Source organism: Pelobates fuscus, chromosome 4 (genome assembly GCF_036172605.1).
Source record: "Pelobates fuscus isolate aPelFus1 chromosome 4, aPelFus1.pri, whole genome shotgun sequence".
Lineage (NCBI taxonomy): Eukaryota > Metazoa > Chordata > Amphibia > Anura > Pelobatidae > Pelobates > Pelobates fuscus.
The window spans coordinates 343,353,267-343,379,372 of record NC_086320.1 but is presented as its reverse complement, the minus strand read 5'-3'; the positions used below and the strand labels follow the sequence as shown (position 1 = coordinate 343,379,372).

The following is a 26,106-nucleotide window of genomic DNA, read 5'->3' as shown; positions in this document are numbered from 1 at the left end:
TTTTTATATAACATAAAAGATCACAAGTAATGAAGCCTCTGTGTTTATTTTGTAATGCGTACAAATAATTGAACAGCCTTTAACTGCTTCTCTTGGCTTACCCCTGCCTAATAGGCATGGCTATCTTTAAACCTTCTTTAATTGCTAAACCTTCCATAGACCATGCAGGAAACTGCAAGCTTGCGCATGTTCACATATCTAAATGTGCACCTCAAACACATGCTGTAGCACGTGGTCTTGTAAATAGGTGGCTTGTGGCCAAAGGGGATTTAAAGATGGCTGCTCCAGTAAAGCCAAGAGAAACAATACAAAAGAGGTGTCTATTTGTTTTTATATATTAGAAAACAACATACAATGAGGATATCGAATATGCTATATATATATTTTTTTCAGTATTCAGAAAATATAACGGATTACTTTTAAAGTGGACCTCTGGTTCATAATAAGAACTAATTATAGGTTTGTTAGATATGTATTAAAATGTAATCTATACATTGAGCGCAAGCATAAGTTTGCCTGCTGTGTTCCGACATTACTGAGCAAGACAACCTACTTTAGTTAGTCAGCAGCCGTGTACATTGCATTGTGGGATGACACGTTTAGAATAGTGGAGAGTTCACATGGATGCACAACCACTTAAAACAGCTCAATTATACATTATTTAATTCGGTTAATGATTAAAGGTCACGTCTTAATCGAAATTAAAATATTAGCTAAACACACGGTGGGACTTTGGCTCATACAGTGTATGATAAAAGCTGCTAGCCTGTTATATTTCTGTAAGAGGTGCACCGTTAGGAAATAATAGTTTTCATCACTTATTTGTAAATGTACAAAATATACATTAAAAACTTAAGAAAAACATAGAAAAACATAGGAAAAAAAACAAACATAAGAAAAAAGGCCAAAGCACATGTAAACATATCAAAGTCCTCTTTTCTATGGCTAAATTGGCAACTAATATTTTCTGTACAACCTGCTGGATACGCAGTTAAGTTCCCCCCGATGAGCAGAAAGGACAAAACAGAAACACAAACAAAATAAAGTTATGTCAAGGCAACTGGACACACAGTATGATATAACTGTGAAAGTCTGTGACAGTGTCAGGGCAGTTTGAAGGAATTTGGGGGCTCCAAGCAAAATGGACATGGAGGTCCCCGCAAACCCCCCCACCTTCTAAATACACACACACATTCACTGACAGATATGCATACACTAGCTAACAGACACACACACTAACAGACACACACACAAAATAACAGACACACTCACACTAACATACACACACACAGACAAACACACACTCACTAACAGACGGGGGGGGGGGGCTTGGGTGGTTCTCCCTCTCCCTGGGGGGTCTAGTGGGGCTGCTGGGCGGTCAGTCGGGCGGAGCACTTTCCCCTGAGCGTGCTGCTCAACTCCCTCGCGCGCCGCGTCATATGAGCAGAGCGCTCAGGGGAAAGTGCTCCCTTGCCAGCACCGCCCGACCGACCGAAATGTTAGTTAGCCGCAAGGCTTTTTTTGGCCGCCCCCTGGAAAGTGACGCCCAAGGCAAATGCCTTGTTTGCCTCGCAGCGATTTCATCCCTGGTCGTTGTCTTGGGACCCTAGGCCAGCTCGGGGCCCCAAGCAATTGCTTGAATTGCTTGCCTTGTCGCGACGGGCCTGGACAGTGTTTATCATTGTGAAAACAACGACTTGTGAATAAGGTGACATGAATAAATTGTTTAGTTAATATGAACACATAAGCCAATTATCAGTTAAACTACATGAAAGATATTCAAAAATCTATCGGAAACGTAGTAAATCATTTTAACTTAAAAAAATTAATTCAAGCAGGTGACACATAAAAAGGCAAAGGTGCTGATAAAAGTAAAAATTTAACATTTTAAAAACTGGATACTATATGATTGTTTTCTATACCTGGTATTATGGAAAATTGACAAAGTCATAGCAAAGGTGAGGTCAAAATAGACAAGCTTGTCACCGATTCTGGGTGAAAATTTTAAATTCTTTAGTCAATTTTCCACCTTTAAATAATTAGATACTGGGTAATATGCATACACTCAAGTTGAACAAATACTAACAATCATACTGAATATACTGGCGATTACTAGCCCATGGCCCTCTGGATGGTGTGGATTACATTTCCCATGCATTATGGGAATTATAGTCCATAACAACTGGAATTCCAAAAGGTTTGGTATTGGATTGATCCCTAATTTAGATTTGGTTGAGCCAAGGAGTCGACAGTCTAATGTGTACCTTGGGTGAGATGAAGAGAGACGACATAGATATAAAACTAAATCTATTACCGCGTACTAGATCATTTAAACAGGAGCATTGGCTTGTATTGTAATAATAACCTATGCATCAACTGTTTACAAGGCATGGGGTTATTAATGAATTCTAGAAACCAGGGAAAATATACAAAGTAGACCCAAAATTACGATTTGGGTAAGGGTTATTTGGAGGCACATTCAGAGTTTAGTCCCAAATGAGTAAATTCTTTTGTGATAAATTAGTATCTTCTAATACATTAGCACGAACATTTTCAGAATTCCATACAAAAGTATAGAATTTTTACATATTTTTCAGACAAAGAATTGACATTATATTGCCCTTTGGAGGCAGATTTAGAGCATTTCTGCACATGGAGGCTGGTTCATTGTGGTTGGAGCCATTTCATTGTTAATTTGAGACAATTCAGAGGTTGCATTTGTAGTTCGCAGAATGAAACATTTAGTGAATTTCTAAAACTTTAAACAAAAAAAAGGGATCCTTTCTTGCAGTTTTGAGGCAAAGAATTTAGCTTTATATCCCTTGATAAAACGATATCCTTACTTCTACATGTATTTAGCAAATAACTGACACCTTTATGACACCTTTATTTTTAAGGTTTATAATGTGGGGACTGAACGATTTTTATACCAAAACAAAACCGTTACACAGAAAAGCAGTTGACGGAGAAAATTAAATAGAATAAAAATACCACAGTTCAAGTACAATTATCAAATGGCACTTTTTCAGATGTACATAGAACACATTTGCCTTAGCGTAATGAAAAGTCCTCTTTTCTTAAAACGCAATCTGTCAATGTAAATTAGAATAATCACAATACAATTTTCTTCACGATGCCTGAATGCGAGATATATTCAAGAAAAAGTTCAGTTTAATATCATCAGAAAAGCAATTTACTGTACATAAGGAGAGCAAAGTTCCGTTGTTTGGCCACTTTTAATGTTGAATAGCAACAGGCAAATTGTGCTAGGAAAATGTTCCAAAAATGACATAATGAAAAAGTAATCTCCATAAATTCTCCGTTCTCTGAATGAGCAAAGTAACTTGAGGTGGTAAAACAAAATGGTCACATATTACACAATGCTGTGTCTTCCTTCTAACCTCTCGAACATGGAATGTAGATTGCATTCAACATAAAAAGCCTGTCCTTCGTTTGACGTGTCTTGGTTCAAGATGGGGTCAACCCGGGACTGGTCATTTCTGTTGTTGGGCTTGCAAGGTATTCACTTGACTTGAGACTTGTGAGGGACTTGTAACTGGCAACAGATGTAAGGGAACCACACAGTCCTAGCAAAGATGGGGTATCTTCTTTTCCTGCAAAGAGAAATTAAAAGTTGGAATGAAATATGGAGATTGAGATTAAACACGCTCAGATTAAATTTTGTGACGGCATATAAAATAAATAAAATAAAGATAGGATTTTAATTATTTTGATAAAACATTTCATGTTACATAAAGGGTCAAATTCACAACTAAAGCAAGTTCAAAGCAAGCTTATTTTTCTGTATCCAACTCATGGATTGATTTCTGGTCAATGCATCCTATTTATGACTTTGCACAAAAAATAGCTCAGTTTTAGGTGCAAACATATAGTCTGCAGTGTAGCAAGAGAGAAAGTAATACATTTAATGCATCTAAGAATCCATTAGTTCGAAAAGATGACACGCTGTGGAAGAAGAATGTCCTCACTTCCTTCGGACAAAGTTGCATGTTTACCAATAGCTGCAGTCTGAGACACATCCTTTTGTTCTTACGGATGAAAAAATGGACAATTCCACAAGTGAGACAGGACACTCCATGCCTGGATGGAGATGTGGAAGGGTCTCCATTTTGGACTGGACACATGGCTCAGTTTCTGTGACTGGAAGGAATGAGCTTGTGCAAAACTAACAAAGCCAAAGAAGTCTTGCCGACATTGCAAATGTACTTCAAACCTCAACTCCGTGTTTATTCCAGTGTAACATTGTTTGTATTTATTTATATTGTCGCTAAGTAAACCCTGTTAAAAAATCACACTGTGTGCATTTACTCTCTTAGTACTCTGTGAACGCCTGAAGAACCTTTCTAAATAACGTTAAATCAATTTACTCAATCCCACATACACATTTTTTAATCTCTTTTTTTTTGTTATACATTTTGTTGACATTTTTGATATAAAACGTTTTCATATAAAAAATTAATTTCTAATATTCAGATTTGCCACATGTCTCCTGCATATTATTATTATTATTGGCATTTATATAGAACACCAACAAATTCCAAAGTGCTTTACAATATTACAAGGAGATTTACATGAGATAATTATAAAAACTTACAGGAACAATAGGTTGAAGAGGAGCCTGCTGAAATGAGCTTACAGTCATCATGCACCCAGGTCACAATTATTCCGACCTTGTCACTCCCACAACTAATCCACAAGTCACAGGGCCCTTAGTGCACCACGTAGAGAAGGGGAATCAGCCGAGAGACATTATAGTGCAGTTCCATTATTTTAGCACAAAAGATGCTATTGTGAATACATGCTGCAGTATTAAGGCAACATTTATGGGCAAAACCCCACACATCTTTCAAGATTTCTCACCAACTACCCTCCTTAAGAGGTGGCAATGGAAGCCTATTAAAGCTCATTTATGCTCACATTCGATTCCGTATGCATGGGGTCATCCTTTCAAAATGTTGGCATTTTTAAATGGTCATACACTATGTAGACCCTCGGATTGGCTGGATTTCAAGCTAACCAATCAGAGTGCTCTGTGTCATTTTACACAGCGTGGGAAAATTCCAATAAACTTTCCCACACTGTGCAAAATGACTCAACACTGATTAGATGGCTTGAAATCCATCCAATCAGAGTGCTCTGTGTAGGTCCCCCCCTCATTGTTATGTAGGGCCCCCAACCGCCGCGCAGGGATGGGGGCCGGAGGGGAGGACAGTAGGTCCCCCCCCTCATTGTTATTTAGGGCCCCCACCCACAGCTCAGGGGTGGGGGCCGTGGGGGAAAGACAGTAGGTCCCCCCCTCATTGTTATTTAGGGCCCCCACCCGCCACTCAGGGGTGGGGGCTGCGGGGGAGGACAATAGGTTCCCCCTCCTTATTTTACTTTAGGGCACCCACCTTCTAGTCAGGGGTGGGGGCCAATAGGTTTTTTTTTTTTTTTATTATATTTTTTTACAGTGAGCAGCCACTGGCTGCTCACTGTTTACTAGACATGCCCCTACTCGCGGTATAGCGAGTAGGGGCTGAATTTACTAATACTAAGTAATTTTTACTTAGTATTAGTAAATGTGGCTGAAAGACCAATTTAAAACGCGCCATTACACGGGGCGTGGCTTGGACTCCGAGAGTGATGGCAGTCTAACTCCGGAGCTCCGCACCGAAGGCTCAGCAAACAGCCCTGTATTCAGCGATTACCAACAGCTCAGTCCCCCAAAAGTGAAGCCAGCACGAACGGAACACCGGTGCTACCCTCACACCCTCAAACAATGTCACAGAGGAAAGCGGCAGCGAAGAAACAGAGAGAGGGGATAATCCCTCCGTCGCGGACATGCTGTCCGCCATTAGGCAAGCGCCACGTGGAACTCATGGAACAGAAAGCCCAGCAGGCGCTTCCTCCCCGAGCCCCCCAGCAACTCCGGCATCACTTTATGGGCATGCCGAGGACCCTCAAAGTGCGATTCTGCACTCCCTGGAGGAGGTAAAGGGGTACTTGGCGGGAGAGAGAGAAAGGTCGGCCAGGGAAGTGAAGGCCGAAATACAGGCAATTGGCATCAGAACGGAGGCACTGGAAAGCAGATTGGAAGATGTGGTTACAGCACATAACGACACCACCACTGCCACCAATGTGATCCTGACCAGGGTAGCAGAGCTAGAACTAGAAGACAGTTCCAACAGAAAGAGGTGCAACAACATGAGAGTACGCGGCCTGCCAGAAGAGGTACAAGATGGCGACTTGGAGCGGGTAATGGCGGAGTGCTTTCGCGCCAGCCTGCCACAGATCCCGGAACACTTATGGCACATCGACAGGATTCACAGAGCACTGTGTGCCAAGGGCCCACAAAATAGCCCACCCAGAGATATCATCAGATGGCACTTTTACTCCACGAAGGAAGCAATACTTAAGCAGAGCAGGAATCACCAATACATGTACAAAGGAGTGGTGCTCCAGATCTAATCAAGACATCGCCCCAGCAACCCTGGCAAGGAGAAGGGAATGGAAACCCATCGCTGACCTCGTCAGAGCAAAAGGCCTACGATTTGCCTGGGGATTCCCCTTAAAGATGCTAATATTCAATGGCCCGAGACCTACAGTCCTAACACCATCCATGGACCCCAGGGGAGCCCTTCGTGACCTGGGCATTCAAGTACCAGAAGACCTCATCCTGCCAACAAGAGGCCCCAGGGCACTAGACCTCCTCCCCAGCGACTGGTCGGAGCACAGGGCGCACCATGCTTAAGCAGAGGTGGCGGAGGTCCGCACTGGAGGGACTTAAGCAGCGGACATTGGGACACGCAAGTTGATTCATAGTTAAATGTTGACTTTATTCATATCACACGTTTGAGACACTAAGGCTGGCAATACAGCTCTAATGACATGGGGGACAGAAGTGGCATGGGGGTCACGGTACTAGGGGGGGGGGGCTGGGGAACAGAATACCGCAATGAAGACCCTCGGCCATGCATGGGTCTCGCCTGTGGTGGACGAGAGGGTGACCCCAATAATAGACCTATATTGAAAGGGGGAGCCCACTTTATGCAACACTATGGGACGGGACCGGGGGATAGAGGTGTGCGGGTCGGGGCGGGCCAGAACAGGGGGGTGGTGGGGAGGGGGCTTGCAAGACGGGACAAGGGTAAGCATGCACGAGAGACCTCCCTGGGTAGAATGCGCCCTCTCCCCCCTCTGGGACTGGAGAGCAGGGATCATACGGCCTAGACAGAACCATAAGAACAGCACTCAAATGTCAAGATAAACGTCAAGAAAACATGCCCCCCCCTCCCCCCGAGAGAGATAACCAACACATAGAGAGCCAGACTCCGGGGGCCGGAGGCCGGGACCACCCCATGTCATGATCATACAAGATTAGGTAGATTAGGTAGAAAGATGGTATGAGCCTTGCCACGGTGCTCGATGGCTGTACACTTGCCCCGCGGGAGTGGCCACCCCCGATCGCCTGGCGGACAATAAGACCGGGATATTGGATCCGATGGGAAGGAGGTTGAGGAGGAAACGACCTAGGACAGGTTGTATATGTTATGTTTCCTTGTTACCAACGCAAGTTTTCTAACCCCATTTTGTGTCTTTCCCTACCCCCACCCTCACCCCCACGAAGACACGGTTCACCCGACAACCACTCAGGGGGACCGCCGGGACGCACACCGCACAACGGAGAACGCACAGTACTACGAGTCGTCCGCAAGCCGAAGCACAAGGTACAAAAACACACTACCCATAATACAACATGGAGCTTAAACTGACCTCACTAAATGTCAACGGTCTTAATGTCCCGAACAAACGTAGACTACTACTACGGGAGCTACATAGACAAAGGGCAGATATAGCGTTCATTCAAGAGACCCACATACCGAACACATCTAAAATACAAATCACAGACCACATATACACAAGAGCATACGCAGCCAGAACACTCCGCAAAACAAGAGGAGTAGAAATAGTCATACACAAACGATGTCCAATGGTGATACAAGCCACACAAAAAGACCCAGACGGCAGGTACATCATAATCACGGGAACAATCAACTCAACTACATACAACCTCATTAATGTATATGCCCCCAACACCCCAGAAGCAACATTCTGGAAGACGCTAGAAACCTTAATAACCTCCCTGACAGGGGGCATACTGATCCTAGGGGGGGACATGAACGCTGCGCCGTGTCCCGCGTTCGATCGCAGCGGCAGGGCGGGCCAGCCCAGATCGCACGGTATGGGTGGCCAGGACCGCCTCCTTAACAAATTTATCCAGAACACGGGGTTGTTGGACCCCTGGAGACTGCAACACCCGAGTTCGCTAGACTATACCCACTACTCAGCAGTACACTCCACATACTCTAGAATCGACCTATTCCTCACAAGCCAGCAGGGCATGAGATGGGTTAAGACAACAGCAATTAACCAAATTTCGTGGTCAGACCATGCCGATATAGCCATTACCCTGAAGACACCAGGGCCCTATACCCCCGGGAGATGGAGACTAAATAACTCCCATCTTAAAAACCCAGAGGTCCTGGAGCAGCTCCAGACAGAAATAAATAACCAATTCCAGCTAAACACCACCGAGGACCTATCCCCAACCATAATATGGGCAGCCCATAAAGCAGTCCTTTACTCACCATAAAAAACAAAAACTAGCAAAGCTCATAGACCTGCAGACGGCTTTGCGCACAAAGGAAATGCAACATAAACAGAATCCCACACAAAACAAACTAGACGAAATACAGAACATCAGACGAACCCTGAGGGACCTCCTCTTAGACGAGGTGAGCACGGACATCACCCGGTCGAGAAGACTTTTCTATGAAAAGTCCAACAAGATGGACACGTTATTAGCTAGGGCCCTCAGACCCAAACAAAAACATAAACACATTACGTCCATCACCAACGACAGGGGCCAAACCCTTACATCCCCACAGGACATTGCCGAAGAATTCACTAACTTTTTACAAAAACTATATAACCACTCCCCCGGAATGGATGACATGAATAAGCAACACGTTGAGGCAGTCGCAAAATTCCTAGAGGGGGTAAACCTCCCCAGGCCCAACAGGGAATACCTAAATGACCTGGAGGCACCAATTACAATAGAAGAGGTGGAAAGGGCCATAGGGGCTATAGAGGGCAATAGGCCCGGGTCCTGATGGGTTCGACGGGGCCTATTATAAAGCACTAAGGGCAGAGCTAGTGCCACACCTGATGGCTATGTACCAGGACTGGATGGAAGGGGGACGGCCCAATGCGGAGCTGGCCACGGCAGACGTGATACTAATCCCAAAGCCAGGGCGGGATGACAAGAAAGTAACCAATTACCGCCCCATTTCCCTCATCAATGTGGACACTAAAATCTATGCTAAACTCCTGGCCAACAGGCTAGGAAATATTCTGCCCAGATTGGTGCACGCAGACCAGGTGGGCTTCGTGCCAACCAGGCAACTATATGAAAATACTAGACGGGCGGTGGACCTGATCTGGTGGGCCGGACAGACCCGAACGCCTTCTCTCGTCCTGTCTTTGGATGCAGAGAAGGCCTTCGACAGGATCCAATGGCATTACTTGTTCGCCCTCCTGCGCCATATAGGCTTACCAGACAACTACATCACAGCGGTTAGAGCACTGTACACATCTCCACAGACTCAGATAGCCATACCAGGAGCGACCCCGAAACCATTCAAGCTAAGTAATGGCACAAGGCAGGGCTGCCCGCTCTTGTCGCTTCTCCATTTTGGCCCTAGAACCCCTCCTGCACAAGATCAGGGACCACCCTAAAATAAAAGGGCTGACAATAGCAACAGAACAATATAAGGTCTCTGCATACGCAGACGACATCCTACTAACGATCACTGATTTGAAAAGTTCCCTCCCAAGCCTGATCTACCTACTAGAGGAATTCACACAGGTATCGGGGTATAAAATAAATCTAGAGAAATCAGAGGCTATGCCGCTGGGGTTGACGGCAGAGGACGCGGCGCTGATAGGGAAAACGACACATATCAAACTAAACCAACAACACATAAAATACTTAGGAGTACGATTGACGACGGACATCACACGACTATACCAGAAAAATTACACGCCAATGATAAAAACGTTAATTATGGGAAGCAGCAGCGAAGGTGTCCATATGTGCAACACTTCTGGAACAGGCATACAAAACCCTCCTGAGGTGGTACACTACACCAGCCAAATTATATAGGATGGGGAAAACCACCACGGACACATGTTGGAGGGGATGTGGAGAGCGAGGATCTTACATCCACATGTGGTGGACATGCCCCAAAGTGGCAAGATACTGGTCGGACATTGAGACACTGTTGACGACAGTACTAGCACAATCGATACACAAAGACCCATGGACCTATCTGCTAGCAAAACCACTAGACAACTTGACGGCAAGAGAACAGAAACTAATCAATAAAATTACCTTAGCGGCCAGAAGAGCGCTGACCCAACAGTGGCTCAGCCAGGACACCCCTCCTATGCACAAAGTCATACACAAAATAAAAGACAACTGTTTGATGGACAAATTGACAGCACAAATACGGAACATCATGGGCACCTTCTCAAAAGTGTGGCAACCATGGGAGGACTATATAGACAGGACGATTCAGATACCATGAGACACGCTAGACAGCCTCGGCGACACAGTACCTCATAAGTGCGGTGGGTGCACCCAGTGGGAGCCCTCTCTTTCTCCCCCCCCCACCCCCCTACCCCACTGCTTACCCTAAAATCAAGTTCAGTCTGGAGCGACAGCCTAAACGGCCAAAAGCAAGGCGCACTCTCTGTACCAGGGGCATCAAGTGAAAACACCAGACCCCCATTCATACGTTGATTCAAACCCCCATTCAAACGACAGATCTCTGACAGTACGGCACAGTACACGGGCACACCATGTAGTTAACTAGCACATCGATAGATAATCCACCGCGGTACACACCTAGGAATAACAGATCAACGGGAGAAAGGCAAAGGAAGAGGGGTGGATTACACACTTGTATTGCTCGTAGAATCAGAATAACGTGATGTGTTAACGCAATGGTACACAGTAATTTGTTGCCCCTGTAATGTATAGATGACACGGTACATGTGAAAAATGTAACGCTCCATACCTGAACTCAAAAATAAAGAATTAAAAAAAAACGCGCCATTAAATCGCCAAACACCGAATTCCAACCCGAACATACAGTGAAATGTCTGTGTTCGGGTCCGGGGTCCAAAAACCCTAATGTTCGGTACGAACCCGAACTTTCCAGTTCGGGTTCGCTCAGCTCTATTTATTACCAATAAAAATAGATAAGAAAACCACACTGTAGCTTTCAGGGAAATTACACAAACAGGCGTGAATATTTTCTCCCTTTTTATTTTTCTTCGTTTGTTTGTTCTATACTTTGTCGCTTATCTCTCTTAGAAATTAAGTATTTTTTTAGTCTATACTTCCAAACATTTGGGGAAAATCCATTTTTGCTAAATGTTATCAAGCAATTTTATATGTACTGCATAATTAATGCATTTTGCTTATTCCTACAATATATAATATTTGTCTGTTTTTGACTTTCTCACAGAAATAATTAAAAAAATAAAAAATTTAAAAAAAAAATGCTATTTAGTAGATATACTCCCAATGAATGCATGCATGCATGCACGCATGCATCTAATTATGCATTTAGTCTTTGGGGGTATATATAAATTTAAAAAAATCTTGCAAAAGATGCAGATCTTCTGCATGCTGCCTTTGCAAGCTCTGTTCTGGACTGCCTATTGTTAATTCTGGGCAAAAAATTCCACTGTCTTCTGGTTGGCAGGTGTTATCAGTAAATTTCTAAAATATTACAAAATGAAATTATGCCCTTAAATATAATGCCTGATAAAACTTATATTTGGAATGCAATTCTAGCACACACACACACACACACACGAAACACTAGCTTGCTGCTTAAAATTATTATATATATTCAAACACAATATGAACTTACCTCGAGTTAAATGTGAACCTTCGTGCTTCCCGTTACCATCCTGGGACTGTCCAGGGTCAAATGAAATCTGAGAAAGGCTGGCATCTGCAGAGAGCTGACCCAAACTATGAAAACTCTTCCTGAAAGAAAAAGCAAAGAATACACTATATGACTGAACGAACAATAGACAGTATACCAATACACAGCCGAAAATTGAAGAAAAAAAAAAAACAACAAAAAAAAAAATATAAACTTTGTTGTATTTTCTTTCTGAGCAAAACTAATGAGATTTGAATGCGAAGAAAAACACAGCATGAATATAAGGCTAAAATCTATAAACCGCACTTAAGTTGTGTTGGTGCACGCAGTGTCCTTTAAATCTTAATGGACAACCACACAAAATCTATAGCATACTAGATGTGCTATTGTTGATTCACATGACCATGAAGCCAATCAAAATTCAGCTCTGTTTTCAAACCATAAGGACTTTTGTTTATAGCAAAATTAGACAACAAGACCTACAAGGAGGCACAAAAGAGATGTAGGTATGCTTTAATGCACTGGATGGACTTGGACACAATTTTTAATGTTTTGATCTAAAAGACTTAAAACTTACTGTATAGACACGGTCATTCTCAGTGTAACAAAAAACCCAACTGGGTTGACTAAGGCAGGTCTTTTTTATTCGGCATATATGTTTATTATAAACTACTGTTTATAATAATTACCGGTAGACACGGAGTCACTGAACTTATTCTACAATTGATGAAAGGATTGCCAGACTAATGGCTATATACTAAATGTGGATTCACAAAAAAAAAAAAAAAAAAAAAGAGGTTAAGACACGATGCTTTTTAATGTCTTTCTGTATAAAGCGTTTTTAAGAAATGATTATACAGATATCTTTCCAAGAGTTTATGTTATCTGTGACGGTGTAGGCAAAGATAATTGACAGACAGTTAGAGATACATAATAACAGTTTATTTATAGTTACTCCTGAAAACAAAAAAAACAACATACGCATTTAAAGCTCCGAACTGGACTCTTCCAGAAAAACACAACAATGTAGGGAAAAATACAATAGACATTAACAAATAAATACTAATAGAAACCAAAAAGAAGTTATTAGTAAATTTCAGAACTGTGCAAATATATTCACAAATTGGAACTATTTTAGCAAGTTGATAAAGATCTTGTCTTGTGAAGTCAAAGCCTTGACGCATCAGAGCTGTTTTGGCAGCACGAGGAGGACCTACACAGGCATTTTAATGTTGTTGCTGATCGGTGTAAATAACCAAGAGAAGCCATGAATATTTCCAGTTGAAAGCAGTATTAGGACATAGAACTTTTAAGCAAGCCGGAAAATATTATAACTTGTCACAAAATATATTGTGCAACATATATGATTAGAACATAGAGGTCTGAAATAAGGCTGACATCAGGAGCCAAAAAGCTTTATACAACTTGGGTATTCATCTAGACGGCCTTATCCAATGTGGGTATACATCTAGAGAACCTTATCCCATATAGGTATAAATCTAGAAAACCTAATCTAATGTGGGTAGACATCTAGAGAACCAACCTTGTCCCATGTGGGATTATCTATCTAGCAAACTTTAGCAATAAGAGAATGCTCTGAAGCAGTAGTAGGCAACCTTCAACACTGAGGTCTACAACACACAACAGATGTTGTAGACCTCATTATGAGACATCTTTATAAATTATGAGAGAAGTAGTCCACAACATTTGGAGTACTGAAGCCTCCTACCCATGCCCTTGGGAACCTCATTCAATTCAGGCATACATCTCTAGAACACTTGAGCCAATGCAGGCATATACAGTATCTCACAAAAGTGTTGTCACATGAAAAGATATAATAAAATATTTACAAAAATGTGAGGGGTGTACTCACTTTTGTGAGATATTGTATATAGAAAACCTTAAAGTGCATACACAAATGGCAATGGCTAATACAGAAATATACCTATGGGACATTAACAAAGTTTGATTCAGGCCTTAACTACTGAAGACACATGGTCTCAATACTGACACAATGTAGAAAGACATCTGGAGATCTCTAGCTGTTGTAGGTACATGCCTACAAGTCTTATAATGTAAACCGGTAGTAGGGACCATTAAACTGTAGTGACTTACACAAAAGGAATTTTAGCACATGTAGGCTCCCTAATGTAGCCCACTAATGAAGCCAAATACCTAAGAAATATTAACGAGTGGAGGCACACTTACAGGGAGCTTTACCCATTGAGATACAATGAGTATACAGCTAGGAAGCTTCAGCCAATATCGGTACATGATCAAGAAGTATTGGCATACGTATAGGCATTTGTCCAAAATGTTAAGCCAAAAGCAGGTACATGAGAAGGAAGCTTTCATTTTTGTGACACCTCATGTTTCTCTGCCCCATTGATACCGGAGAAACTGACGGAAGCCAAGCACAGAGAGATGGACACAGGTTTCTTCAGGAAGGAAGAGAGATCTTTATTCGATTCACCGACCGGGACTCAGAGGGACTAATGTCACCAAAAACAGCTAAAATCTGAGTCCTGATCGTACAATGTAGGCACCTTATATAGACATATAGCTCCTCCTATAATCAGTTCCACCTACACCTACTCTAACCCAATCAACAGAATATAGACTAAATTCCTGTTTGACCACTTGGCTTTCCCAGCACAATGGAGGAGGGGAATACTCGTATATCTTGTATTCCTACACATGCTCCTTACACTACTGATTGCACCGTTGCCACGTGCAACCAACCGACCGATACATCAGCATATGCACGTGCACATACCACGTGGCAATCTCGGCCTACTAAATTTATTTTTACCGAGATTCCACCACACCATGACGATCTCATCTTTCAGTAAGTATCAGGTTCAGAGATTCCTATATCTAATGCTGCATTGACTATTAAACCTATACGTTTTCTGTGTTTATCATGTTAGTACATCTCTCTCTGGGAAACATTACAGACCTGTACAGATAATGGCCGGAAGCAATCTTTTCAACGTAGTCTAGTAACGTGAAACCTTCATAGCAAGGATCGGATTTATGTTTGGTCGTAATGACATAGTCCCACACAAACAGAGAAACTGCAGAATAAATGAATTTTCATTGATTTTCATGTCTTTTTTGAAAGAGGAGACACTATTTATAGGACATTAGGGTTTTTATTTTCTAGCCTCAAGATCAATGAAAAAGAAAATGTGTAAAAAGTCAAATGGCATGTTCTGGCAAGAAGCTGTAATGCTAAAACACATAGTATTTTTTTCTGTATGGAGTTAAAACATATAAACATTGTATTGTAACAGTAACTAGTGCTATAGCGGAATGCATGGGGATTTGGTTTACAAGATAATGTATAAAACATATTGAACTTGCCCACTCGTTGCTTATCAATAACAAACACAGGCTAAGCTATATACAGAACAGCTAATGACAAATAAAAAATATACAATAAACATGTCAAAGTTACATAGGACTCTCACAAAAACATCCCCTTCACTTGCAACTATTTTCTTGCTCCGGTTTTACACAAACATGTTTCTCTGAAATTTATTTTAAACCCCCCCCCCCAAAAAACAACCTTTGCATAATGTTAACCAAAGTAATAATAAAACAATTTAGATTAACAAAAATATAAATATATCAAAATAAATTGTTAATCGAATAGTTTCTCCCCTACAACCACTACTACCTGCGATTTCTGTGGTATATTCCTCAATCCTCCGATGGGAGGGAGTTTGTAAAATTAGTAAGAAGAAGACTAGGTACATCCACCAATACATAAATGAAAAGAAGACGTGTGTGAACATAGACAAGCAAATGAAGTGGGGGAATAGAATGTAAGCAGAAACCCCTTCCTGATTATTTGCACTTTGGTGGGGCCACTACTATCCAGATTTAACCCCCACACTAAGTGCGCCATGGGTGAGAAGTTATAGGGTCAACTGAAGTCTCCCTGGACTAACGCAAAGGGATTCCACCATAGTATAGAGGTGGAATACTACCATACAACCAAGTCCTACTGTGAGGCCATATAACCAAGTCCTACTGTGAGACCATACAACCAGGTCCTACTGTGAGACCATACAACCAGGTCCTACTGTGAGACCATACAACCAGGTCCTACTGTGAGACCATACAACCAGGTCCTACTGTGAGACCATACAACCAGGTCCTACTGTGAGACCATACAACCAGGTCCTACTTTTTATGTTTAGTCTTTTTTGTGGTGTGTTTTTTTTTGCCTATTCAGGCAGTCCATGCCTTTTTTAATTCACTGAAATCTCAGAATTACTGCGTTCAGGATGCAATTCAGGATAAATTTCGTGTTTAACAAATTACTCTTTGTAAGTTATTTTCCATGCTATATATATATATATATATATATATATATATATATATTTTTTTTTTTTTTTTTTTTTAACAGACACTGAATTACTCCCAAGGGAATTGGCACATTTTGGGCTAATCCGGCTAATGTTGGCTAGTGACTAGACCAATCTGAAATTCTAGCAGCCTCCCACGAACCTAATTTAAAAATGAATGCAATGACTAACAGAATAAAAGTTGGCAAGCAACAAGCAGAGAGGCAGTCTGCTCTCAATTCCATGACCTAATGCACTCGTCATGCAAATAACCGTTTACCATTCTCAATAATTAAAAAGGGTGTCGCCAATTTGTTGACTTGCTGGTTATTGCCGTAGCTGTAAATTATATATTACTTTTCGCAAGTCTCAGCACGCACACTGCTCGGGGGGTACTTAATTGCTTGAATATTTAATATGTAATCCTCCATTTGTCCTGACACAGGTCTAGAAATCATAGATTTTCAGTGCATTACAATCTGAAATGGAAAGAATGTTGACTTCACCGTAATTAAATGCTGCAGGATGGAGTACGTAGCAATTTGCCGTGCTGCAGGGAGGCTTTACTAGCTGACCCGTGGCGTCACGTAGGTTCCTTTTATCAGCACTGCAGAGCAGAATACTTTTATTCATATGTTAATGCAAATGCTCAGTTTGTTCGGTTCTGGCTGAATGATGTAGAGAAATGAATTATTTGTTAACACCTAGAATGCCAAAGGCACACTTTAAACACCACCAGTGTTGCTAGAGGGGCTTCACCATACAGAAGAACAAGGCAGCTGCCCAGGGTGCAAAGCTAAAGGGGCAATACTATCGACTTAATGGATTTTACTCCAATGGGGAATTGGCACATTGTGGACATTGTGGACTAATCCTAAATACATATAGATGGGGAGAATGGAAACATGATGAGAAGTAACTAATAATGATTTCTAAAATCAAGGCCAATTCTGATGTCAAATGAGAAGATGGATTCACGAACAGAGTTATTCTCTACATTGTTGGGAATTCAAACTGAATTTCAAATTCCAAGCCAAAATAACCAAATTAAAAAGACAGTATTTTTTTCCAATTTTGCCTATATTGGCCTAACTTTTGATATTCATTTTGAATTCCTGGCAATTCTCATTTTAGTGAACAAGTCTGTAAAATATAAACTGTTTGGAATTGTACAATACTTTCAGATTTAAGGCCAAAATCGCACAATTTTAAAAAGATGACCCACTTCAGCTATGTTTTCAGCCCAGTTACGTTTTGGCCTAACATTTTAAAATTCAATTTAAACTCCCAACAATTCACCCTTTAGTGATTATTTGCTCAGAGGGGAACTTTTTTGTGTTCATAAAGGTTCAAGCAAACACATGTTTTATTCATTATACTTTATTTTCACCCCCACTCCTCCAATGCCCAAATCTGAGATCCATAAACCTGACTTCTTAACCTCACAGTCAGAGTTATTCACTAAACTGAGAATTCAAGGTAAATTCAAAGTGAACTAAAAATGGAAGGTCAAAATTTCCGAACTGGGAAAGTTCTTTAAAGGGACACAGTAGGCACCCAGACCACTTCAGCTCATTGAAGTAGTCTGGGTGCTCTGACCCTTTTGCACTTAGTGCTTCAATGTAAAACAATGCAGTTCTCTGGAACTGAAATGTTTACCTTGCAGCTCTAAGTCTGCCCTCATTGGCTGTCTGTGGGCGCTTCCGGAATCCAAACTGACTTTTGGTTCGTTATCTGATGCTTGACTCAGATTTTCCCAATAGGAAAGCATTGAATATTAGGTTCCCCCCGCATGCGCATTAGGTCCCTCCCCCCCGGATGGCGTTGGGCAGAGCCTGACACAGTGCAGAGGGACATCGATGCTGGATTCAGGTTAGTGGCTCAAGGGGTTTTAACTCCTTCAGCCACACGGGGGGGGGGGGGGGGGCACGAGGGAGGGGGGACCTATTAAACCTTAAAGTGTCAGGAAAATGGCTTTGTTTTCCTGGCACTATAGGATCCCTTTAAATCAGCTATACTTTCAGTTCAGTTACTCTAGCCTTGAATTTAGTCAGTAACCCTGAGTGTTACGTCTCGGTGCTAGAGGAGTAGGAAAGGGTTTGTCTCATAGGATGTGGAATCACAAATCATCTTAACGTTATATATTAAAAGATGCCTTCATCATGCTGTATTCACCATTATTGCTTACAGTGCAAGGATCCAAAAAACTTCACTCTACACCATCACCGCTGAAAGGATGTGCTGTTAGCTTACTTAAGAAGTTAATCTGTAACGGAGAGCTAAAGAGTTAGGCAGTCCTTTCTTGTCTAGGACATTCATTAAAGAAGTACAGAAATGTCTCCGCTCAATGGCATACATTGATTAATCTGTCTGCACATTGTCATAACAGCCAAAAGTAGCCGCTCAATTTACTTTCCTTGCCATTAAGGGACATCTGTAACAAATCAGGACTGTCTAGTGGGAGTCAGGGCACTTGGACGGTGTAATCACAGATTAAGAAAAGTCCAGTTTTGTGAACTTTGAAGGTTACATAAGAATAATCTCAAAATAAAATAAAATATAAGGGTTTAGTTATTGTATGTGGTTACATCATGCCAAACCCAACCACTACATCAAAAGTACGCCAAAATAGGTGAGTCAAAACCTAACTTTATAAATGGGAGATAAATGTACTAATAATATATTATAATAACTAAACTGCTTTACTTTCACATGGACGGTCATTTTTACTATTTTATGTACTCCATCGGAGTATCCTACAATTTATATTGTTCTCAAAATACTGTTTAAAGAGGCAGTAGTGAGGTAGAGAGAAATGCTAAACTTTGCAACGCAGGTGGTGTTAGGCATTTAAGGAATAAAAAACGAATCACATATTGGCATATATTTCATATATATTACTATATAATGAAAGTGAAATCTACTAACAACAGAAGAACTCAGTTTTTTATCAGCAGGAATGCGTATATTTCCATAATTCACACTTTCCCTTTAGCTAAACTGAAAGGCATAGTGTAGGTTCCGAGTTCCACGTACACAGTGACAAATGATACTCATAAGCTGGCATAGCATGTGGGCAGTTAAGCTGGCTTCCTAATAACTACTAATTTAAATACATTGTCCGCAGTTTCCCCGTCTGTTTCACATGTCAACGGAGCCGCTATGATTTGCTGTTAAAATACATCTTTCATGTGGATCCCTGCCGAGTGGCCACAGTGAGTGTGATAGTCACAGCTTATTTGGGAGTGTGATTGTAAAAGACTGTTATGAACAATGCAGACACAAAGCAAGAAAGCTATCATTTCTTAAGACCGTGACAGTTACTTTTCTTTTGTCTTATGTTGGTGACTGTTTCACAAGCAACATGACATGAGGGGTGTCAGAAATACAGCTATCACTGCTCTAAGCATCATCACACCCATCATCAAAGCTATCATGAAATAATGAAGTCAGGTCCTTGCTCTTTAATTATTGTGCAATTTAAAAAAAAAAAAAATGCTTTCCTATGGACTGTTTGAATGCGCGCGCGGCTCTTGCTGCACATGAGCATTCCACTCCACTCCAGAACTGACGTCGGTGGGGGAGGAGAGGTCACCAGCGCAGAGGGAGCCCGGAGCTGGATTAAGGTAAGTGGCTGAAGGGGATTTAACCCCTTCTGCGCCATGGGAGGGGGACCCTGAGGGTGGGGGGGGACCTAAGGGTTATATAGTGTCAGGAAAACTAGTTTGTTTTCCTGACACTATAGTGATCCTTTAATATTCTTCACTCAGCGCAAGAGATGGCCATTTCATAAAAATAACCGATGGAAACTTTACGCACCCTCCAGCATTCCTGATGTTGTAAATCATATTTTGTCACAAGGAAACTATCCTGTTCTTCTGTTCTACGTGTATAATATTATATAGATTTATTTTCTTTTTAACAACTTATACACTGTAAATAAAGATGTCTCATCAAAAATGGACAAAGAAGGAATCCTAGTGTCCTGAAAGCTTAGAGAAAAAATACAAAACTAAATTTGTTAACCAATATATATATATATATATATATATATATATATATAAATTCTGCACCACGTTTGATAAAAGATATACTGTGTCCTCATCTTCATCAGAGCTTTTAATACTTTCACACGGCACTGTAGGCATTGCATAAATATCTTAATATTTGATGCCTTAAAAATGCCATCACAGTGACACATTGAAAGACAAGTGGGGCTCGGGGAATCAAAACTTTGTAGACATTTAATAACCCGCTGGAAAGTATTTATATTACTTTGGAACCATCATTTTATTTCTGTCTGCTATCGACCTGTCTGTATTATCCACCGGGGTATGGATTACGACTCCTGTTGGAGTCAATACACTGGCATAAACGACATATTAAACTTACTCATCCCACCGTTCATTGTGCTTTTGGTAGAGCAATGTTTCCAGAGCAACGGCATTAACATCCAGGGCTCCTGGGGAAGGCCACTGATTGGTCAGGTGAGTGGTTAACTCCTGTCTTGATCTTAAGTCATTATTCTTTAGAACCGTCCTGTGAAAATACAGACAGTGAGCTCCTATATTTTATTTCAAGATAAAAGCTAATCAAAGAATGAGGACACAGTGAAAATGTAAGGGAATGAAATGAGATATGTCTTAAACACGAACAAAGGTCTGGCCTGCAAAACTTTAAAACTCTCAAATGTAGTTGTCATAGTTGTGCATTAAATTTACACATTGTATGCAATAAGGACACCATGTACAAAAGATTGAGGTGTGATCTGTCTATTTTCTTTCTTGTATCTCTCTCCACTCGCCCTTTTACTTCTTCTCTGGTTTTAACCCATTGGCGAATAATCGGATTGTGAGATATTGAATTTACCTATCACCACCGTCAATGTACTGATTGTATATTGATATTCTTGCTGTTTATACCTAAATAATAAATGAAAAAAAAGAAAAGAATGTGGTGTAATTATTGTGCCACTTACAAGTCATTACAGCAGTAGCTACACTGTTGTACCCGATGCTATAATGATAAGAGGTACAGTGCTATCAGTCGGACTTAAGAGTCACCTGGCTGAAAATCATGGAAATTATAGTCCACAGTACCTAGAAGAAAGGTAGACTTTAACCCAAGTCTTTTTTTTTTTTTTATCTTTAAGCCATGAGTCCTTAATGCAAAGCCCCCATTTCCTAAATAAATGGGTACCACAAATGTACCTCCCCCCCAACCTTAACCTAACCACTGACAATCTTTGGGCAGAATTATATTTAACAGTAGATTAGAAAGATCAGTATATTTAGTAATAACATGTAAAAACATTTTTAACTACTATATCTTTTACATTTATATGTTAAGAAAACCTAATTTTATATACATAACAAGCGGCTGGAAAGCCATATTTATATTTGTGAATTTATGGCAACTGCTTCCCTAAGGTTTGACCTATGTCCCCAGCCAGTGACCCATGGCTTACAAAGCTGGGGTTTGAGCCCAAAGCAAAACTTGATAAAACCCACCCCAAGTGTCCACTGTGGTAGACATAGCCCGGCAGTCCTTGCCAGCTATGCTGATGTATTGCCAGTTATTCAATGCAAACTGTCTAGCCACCCTTGCTGTCAACTCGAGGGGACATTCCGTATCCCTCAGGATCCTGGAGGAGCACTATACTGCTAAACTTTTTTATATGAGGGAGCTGCTTTGAGAATCAGCTGCCTGATGTATAAATCCGGGATTAAAGAGGCCCACATCCAGTGCTCCAGCCCTCATACTAACCCTAGAAGTATTCTGCTTGTAACTTCCTTCCATGCAGCACTTACCTTGTGGAAGCCAAATCCTAGTTGTACAATCTATAGCCACCATGGTTCTACTGCCAAAAGGAATGCTGGTGACTTTGGGGTTATTTATATTGGGCAAAGTTGTAAGTATGGAAAACTGGTTTCCATGATAACGGATCAATTTATAAATAACCCCAAGAAATTACATTTAATGTGGCTAGTTACTTTTTGTAGAACAAGTATTTTGTTTAATTGGATAGTATATTTCTTCAAATAATGCAACTGAAGTATAAATATGCATTAAATCTTGATGGGGTGGGGTTTACTGTATTGAAGAAATGCAAAAAACGTTTATCTCCTGTAAGAATAACATATGGATTTTATGCTATTTGATGGAATTTGTATACTACTACAACATTTTTACTGCTGAGTTTTTTCATTCATAAATCATGTCTTGGAATGTCAATGAAAATCCAATGCAACACAATGATGCATTTAAATGGGGGAAAAAGGTTTTCAATATGTGAGGCACCATCCCTTTGTTAGGTCTCTGGTTATTGGAGCAAGTAAGCAAAAAAGTAATTTGTTGTTCTGGGGGAATGATACAGGAAGATACCATACCCCATAGCAGTGGGAGGTATACATTCAGAATGTGGTGGGTTGGCAATGGGGAGTGGGGGTTACGTGCCAGTGATGCAACTGGCAATGCCAAAATGAACAGGGCTCCCTGGAAAAGCGGGGAAGCTCACAGAAGGGACATGGCTGCCTGGTGTCAATTCACACCATCGTGACGGCCGGCTCCACACCAGTCCCACTCACAGAAGACAATGCGGAGAACGCAGCTGAAGCTCTGTATGGTCCAAGTATCGTCAACATAATGCAAGTGCATCATGCTGTGCAGACTGGGGACAGTTCCCTGGACGTAGGACTCAGAACAGGAACTGGAAATAGGGACTGTTCTGTCAAAAGCAGGACAGTTGGGAGGTCTTGGATATTATTACTTCATTTAAGGGAATAGAAGATCTTACCAAGACCCGATGGCAGACCTGTGTTACACATACTATACATTCTTGATTCTGCGGTTTCTGCTTACTTTTTACCATGTAAAGCTACTGTGCTTGTCCACAATCCCCTAGAAGTAAGCATTTCCAGCAATTATATTGTTATATCAGTTTGGATAAAAGGAAAAAAAAAAAGGACAAAGCCATTCCAAAAACATATTTAATGATCTATAAGCCTTTGCAATGGCTTTGTTCTTTTTTTTTTATTATTTATTATTCATTTAAAGCTTAGCTTGTAACTTGAGAAAGATTTCAAAGCTATATTTTTGTTCTTCGGAAATAGGTGTGTTCTGTTCTCACCAGCAGACTAATGCATTTAGGAATAGGGACAGACCATTTGGTTTACGCAGAACTGAACCGGCCCCTTTTGTGTATGTCTTAGCCCCAGCCCCTTTGTCTCTTTCGCCCCTTCCAAATCCACTCTGTGTGCCTCTTTCTCTTCTCCCAGTCACTCTGTGTCTCTTTTTCCCCCAGCCCAGCTTTGCCCCCCACAAACCTTGTGTGTCATTTTGTCCCCCTTCCCTTCTGTAAGTCTTCTTGTCCCCCAACAAACATTCTATGTGTCTATCTCCTCCCTCTGTCTCTCTCCCCTTTATGTCCCCCTCGTCTCTCTCTTCCCCCTCTGTCTCTTTCTCCCCCCTCCGCCTGTGTCTCTCTCTGTTCCCCCTCTGTCTCTTTGTCCCCCCTTCCCCGGTGTCTGATGCTGACCTTGTCACAGGAGGTCTGAGTGAGGGGGCAGAGTTAACTACCATGCTCCCTCACAGTTCCCATAATTCCCAGAATGCACACATCATAGAGTAATCGCTACTCTATGATGTGGCTGTGCTGGGAATTGTGGAAACCGCGAGGGAGCATGGTAGTTAACTCTGACCCCTACCTCAGTCCTCCTGTGCTGACAGCTGTACTGCTGTCAGTATCAGTGAGTGTGCTGCCGGACCGGTTAGGCGGCCGCCTGGAACACTCACTGATACTGACAGCAGTCATACACCACATGAGATGGGGCTGCCAGCCCAGCAGCGATATTATCGAAAATGGACACAGGGCTCCCTCTCTATAGGAGTTATGCAGACCCCAGGTGCCACGGCCCGTCACGAAATTTCCCAGTATCCCGGTGGGCTAGTCTTATTAAAGGCATTATGTATATGAATGGGCCTTTTCATCTAATTATTTATTTACAGAAGTTACCATTAAAATATTTTTGCATAAAGAAAACGTTTTTTTCTAACAGCTTGTGATCATCTGAAAATCTTATCCAAATGAATCAAATTAAGGCCTGTGTGTGTAAGAGGTCCCTTTGTATCCTGTAAATTTCAAGAACAGCATGCTCCTATTACTTATGTGTATTTTTACATTTGTGTAATTGTTAAACACTCAGGTATCCTCTGGCGGCATGGAGTCTGGGTATACCTTTGGCACAAAGTCTTGGCTGATTGAGCAACACGCACTACTTAGAAATACATGACACGCGAGGTAAGCAAGAGACGGACACAACGTGCAATTCAATACTAGAAAGCTAGCTCTATGATCCAAAAGATGGTCAGACACTCCTGGAAAGTTGGGAGGGACACACTGTATACAGTCTTTGTAGTGTTATCAGATACCAAAATGGGTGTAACACGGGAGTTATTTAAATATATATTTTTTTGTTATGGACTGCTGAGGGCTGATTGATGAATTAGCTGATTATGTATTTTTTTTTCTTTTTATACTTAAAAAAAAAAAAAATGAAAAAATTGGGTGTGCGAAATAGTACAGACAAGTTTGCGATGCCACAAGAGCTAAAGCAAGCATTATAATAGCATAGCATTTATATGGAATATAATAATCAAATTTTTTATTAAAATAAGAGCAATAAACAAGCTTGGCAGTCCTGTCTAACTAATAGGTAAACAAGCTGAAGCAGGTTATACGTGGTGAATCTTGGAGAGCAACAGTAAGGCTAACTGGACTTGGTAATTCTATTTGTATGCACATGCCATTAATTATGTATTTGTAATCATTATAAATCTAATAAATTAACTCACTATTACAATATCCGTAATATAAAAGGTGAGGGTTTGGTATAAGGATAATAGGAGAATCATATGGAGGGCCAAATTGACAAGTTCAGGGATTAAGGAAGCTGTACAGATGTTTTTCTTCAAGTATCTAAATGGTCAAAATAACTTCTTTTTATTGGGTAGATTGTCAATGTAATGGATCAGCTGGTGACGGCACAGTGCCTCAAATGGTGCAGTCCAGTTTGGGAAATAGGACGGCAAGGTAAAAGAGCCTCTAAGTTACACAAGATGCAGAGAGTAGGCAAGCACCCACATAAGAAACGTCATAGCCTTACTATCCAAGCTTGCTGTTATTTGAGATTTTGGTTAAGAGGTAAGAGTAGAGAAGAAGATAAGCCGTGTGTAGATATTTGCCACCTGTATAAAGTCACAGTAATACTGAGATGCGAGACACACAAAGTAACAATACAATATGCCAAGGTAGATAGGTTTTCGGCTTCACAAAGTAATTATTGTCTCAAGTTCTAAAAGTAGACTGTGCACCAATAAACTCCTTTAGTAAGCATTGCTCAGACACAGTTCAGGGATGTATCGGGTTATCCCATGCCCAAATGGTAGTATATACAAAATGACAAAATTTAAGCACAAAAGGATTTCACGGTGGTAACCTACTGAAAAAGACGGTGCTTCCGAATTTAAGCATAAATTAAGTATAATGAGCTTTTCTGCAGAACCTTTTAATTACTGTGACCATATGATAACACACAACTCATTTAAGAGAGTCTAGAATTCTCTAGTATTGTCTTCAAATGAAGAACCTAAAGCGTTTGTATTTAGAGGTCTTATTTACTGTAAATAATGATTGCGGTCATGCAAACCGTACCTAGCCGTCTTAG

The 26,106-nt window shown here is 41.2% G+C and overlaps 1 protein-coding gene across 3 annotated transcripts in view; it reads right to left on the bottom strand.

Annotated features, from left to right (window-relative positions):
• Nucleotides 1–1,545: 1,545 nt before the first annotated feature.
• Nucleotides 1,546–26,106, bottom strand: part of RUNDC3B (RUN domain containing 3B) — a 196,495-nt gene continuing 171,934 nt past the window's right edge. For 2 of the 3 annotated variants that reach the window (XM_063452483.1, XM_063452484.1), the window contains exons 9-11: nucleotides 20,774–20,920; nucleotides 12,009–12,127; nucleotides 1,546–3,614 (exon numbers count right to left, since the gene is read on the bottom strand). In XM_063452483.1, the coding sequence (XP_063308553.1) occupies nucleotides 3,469–3,614; nucleotides 12,009–12,127; nucleotides 20,774–20,920 (412 nt within the window). In that variant the 3' untranslated portion in view covers nucleotides 1,546–3,468. The remainder of the gene's footprint in view (nucleotides 3,615–12,008; nucleotides 12,128–20,773; nucleotides 20,921–26,106) is intronic. The other variant, XM_063452486.1, reaches the window with a different exon arrangement.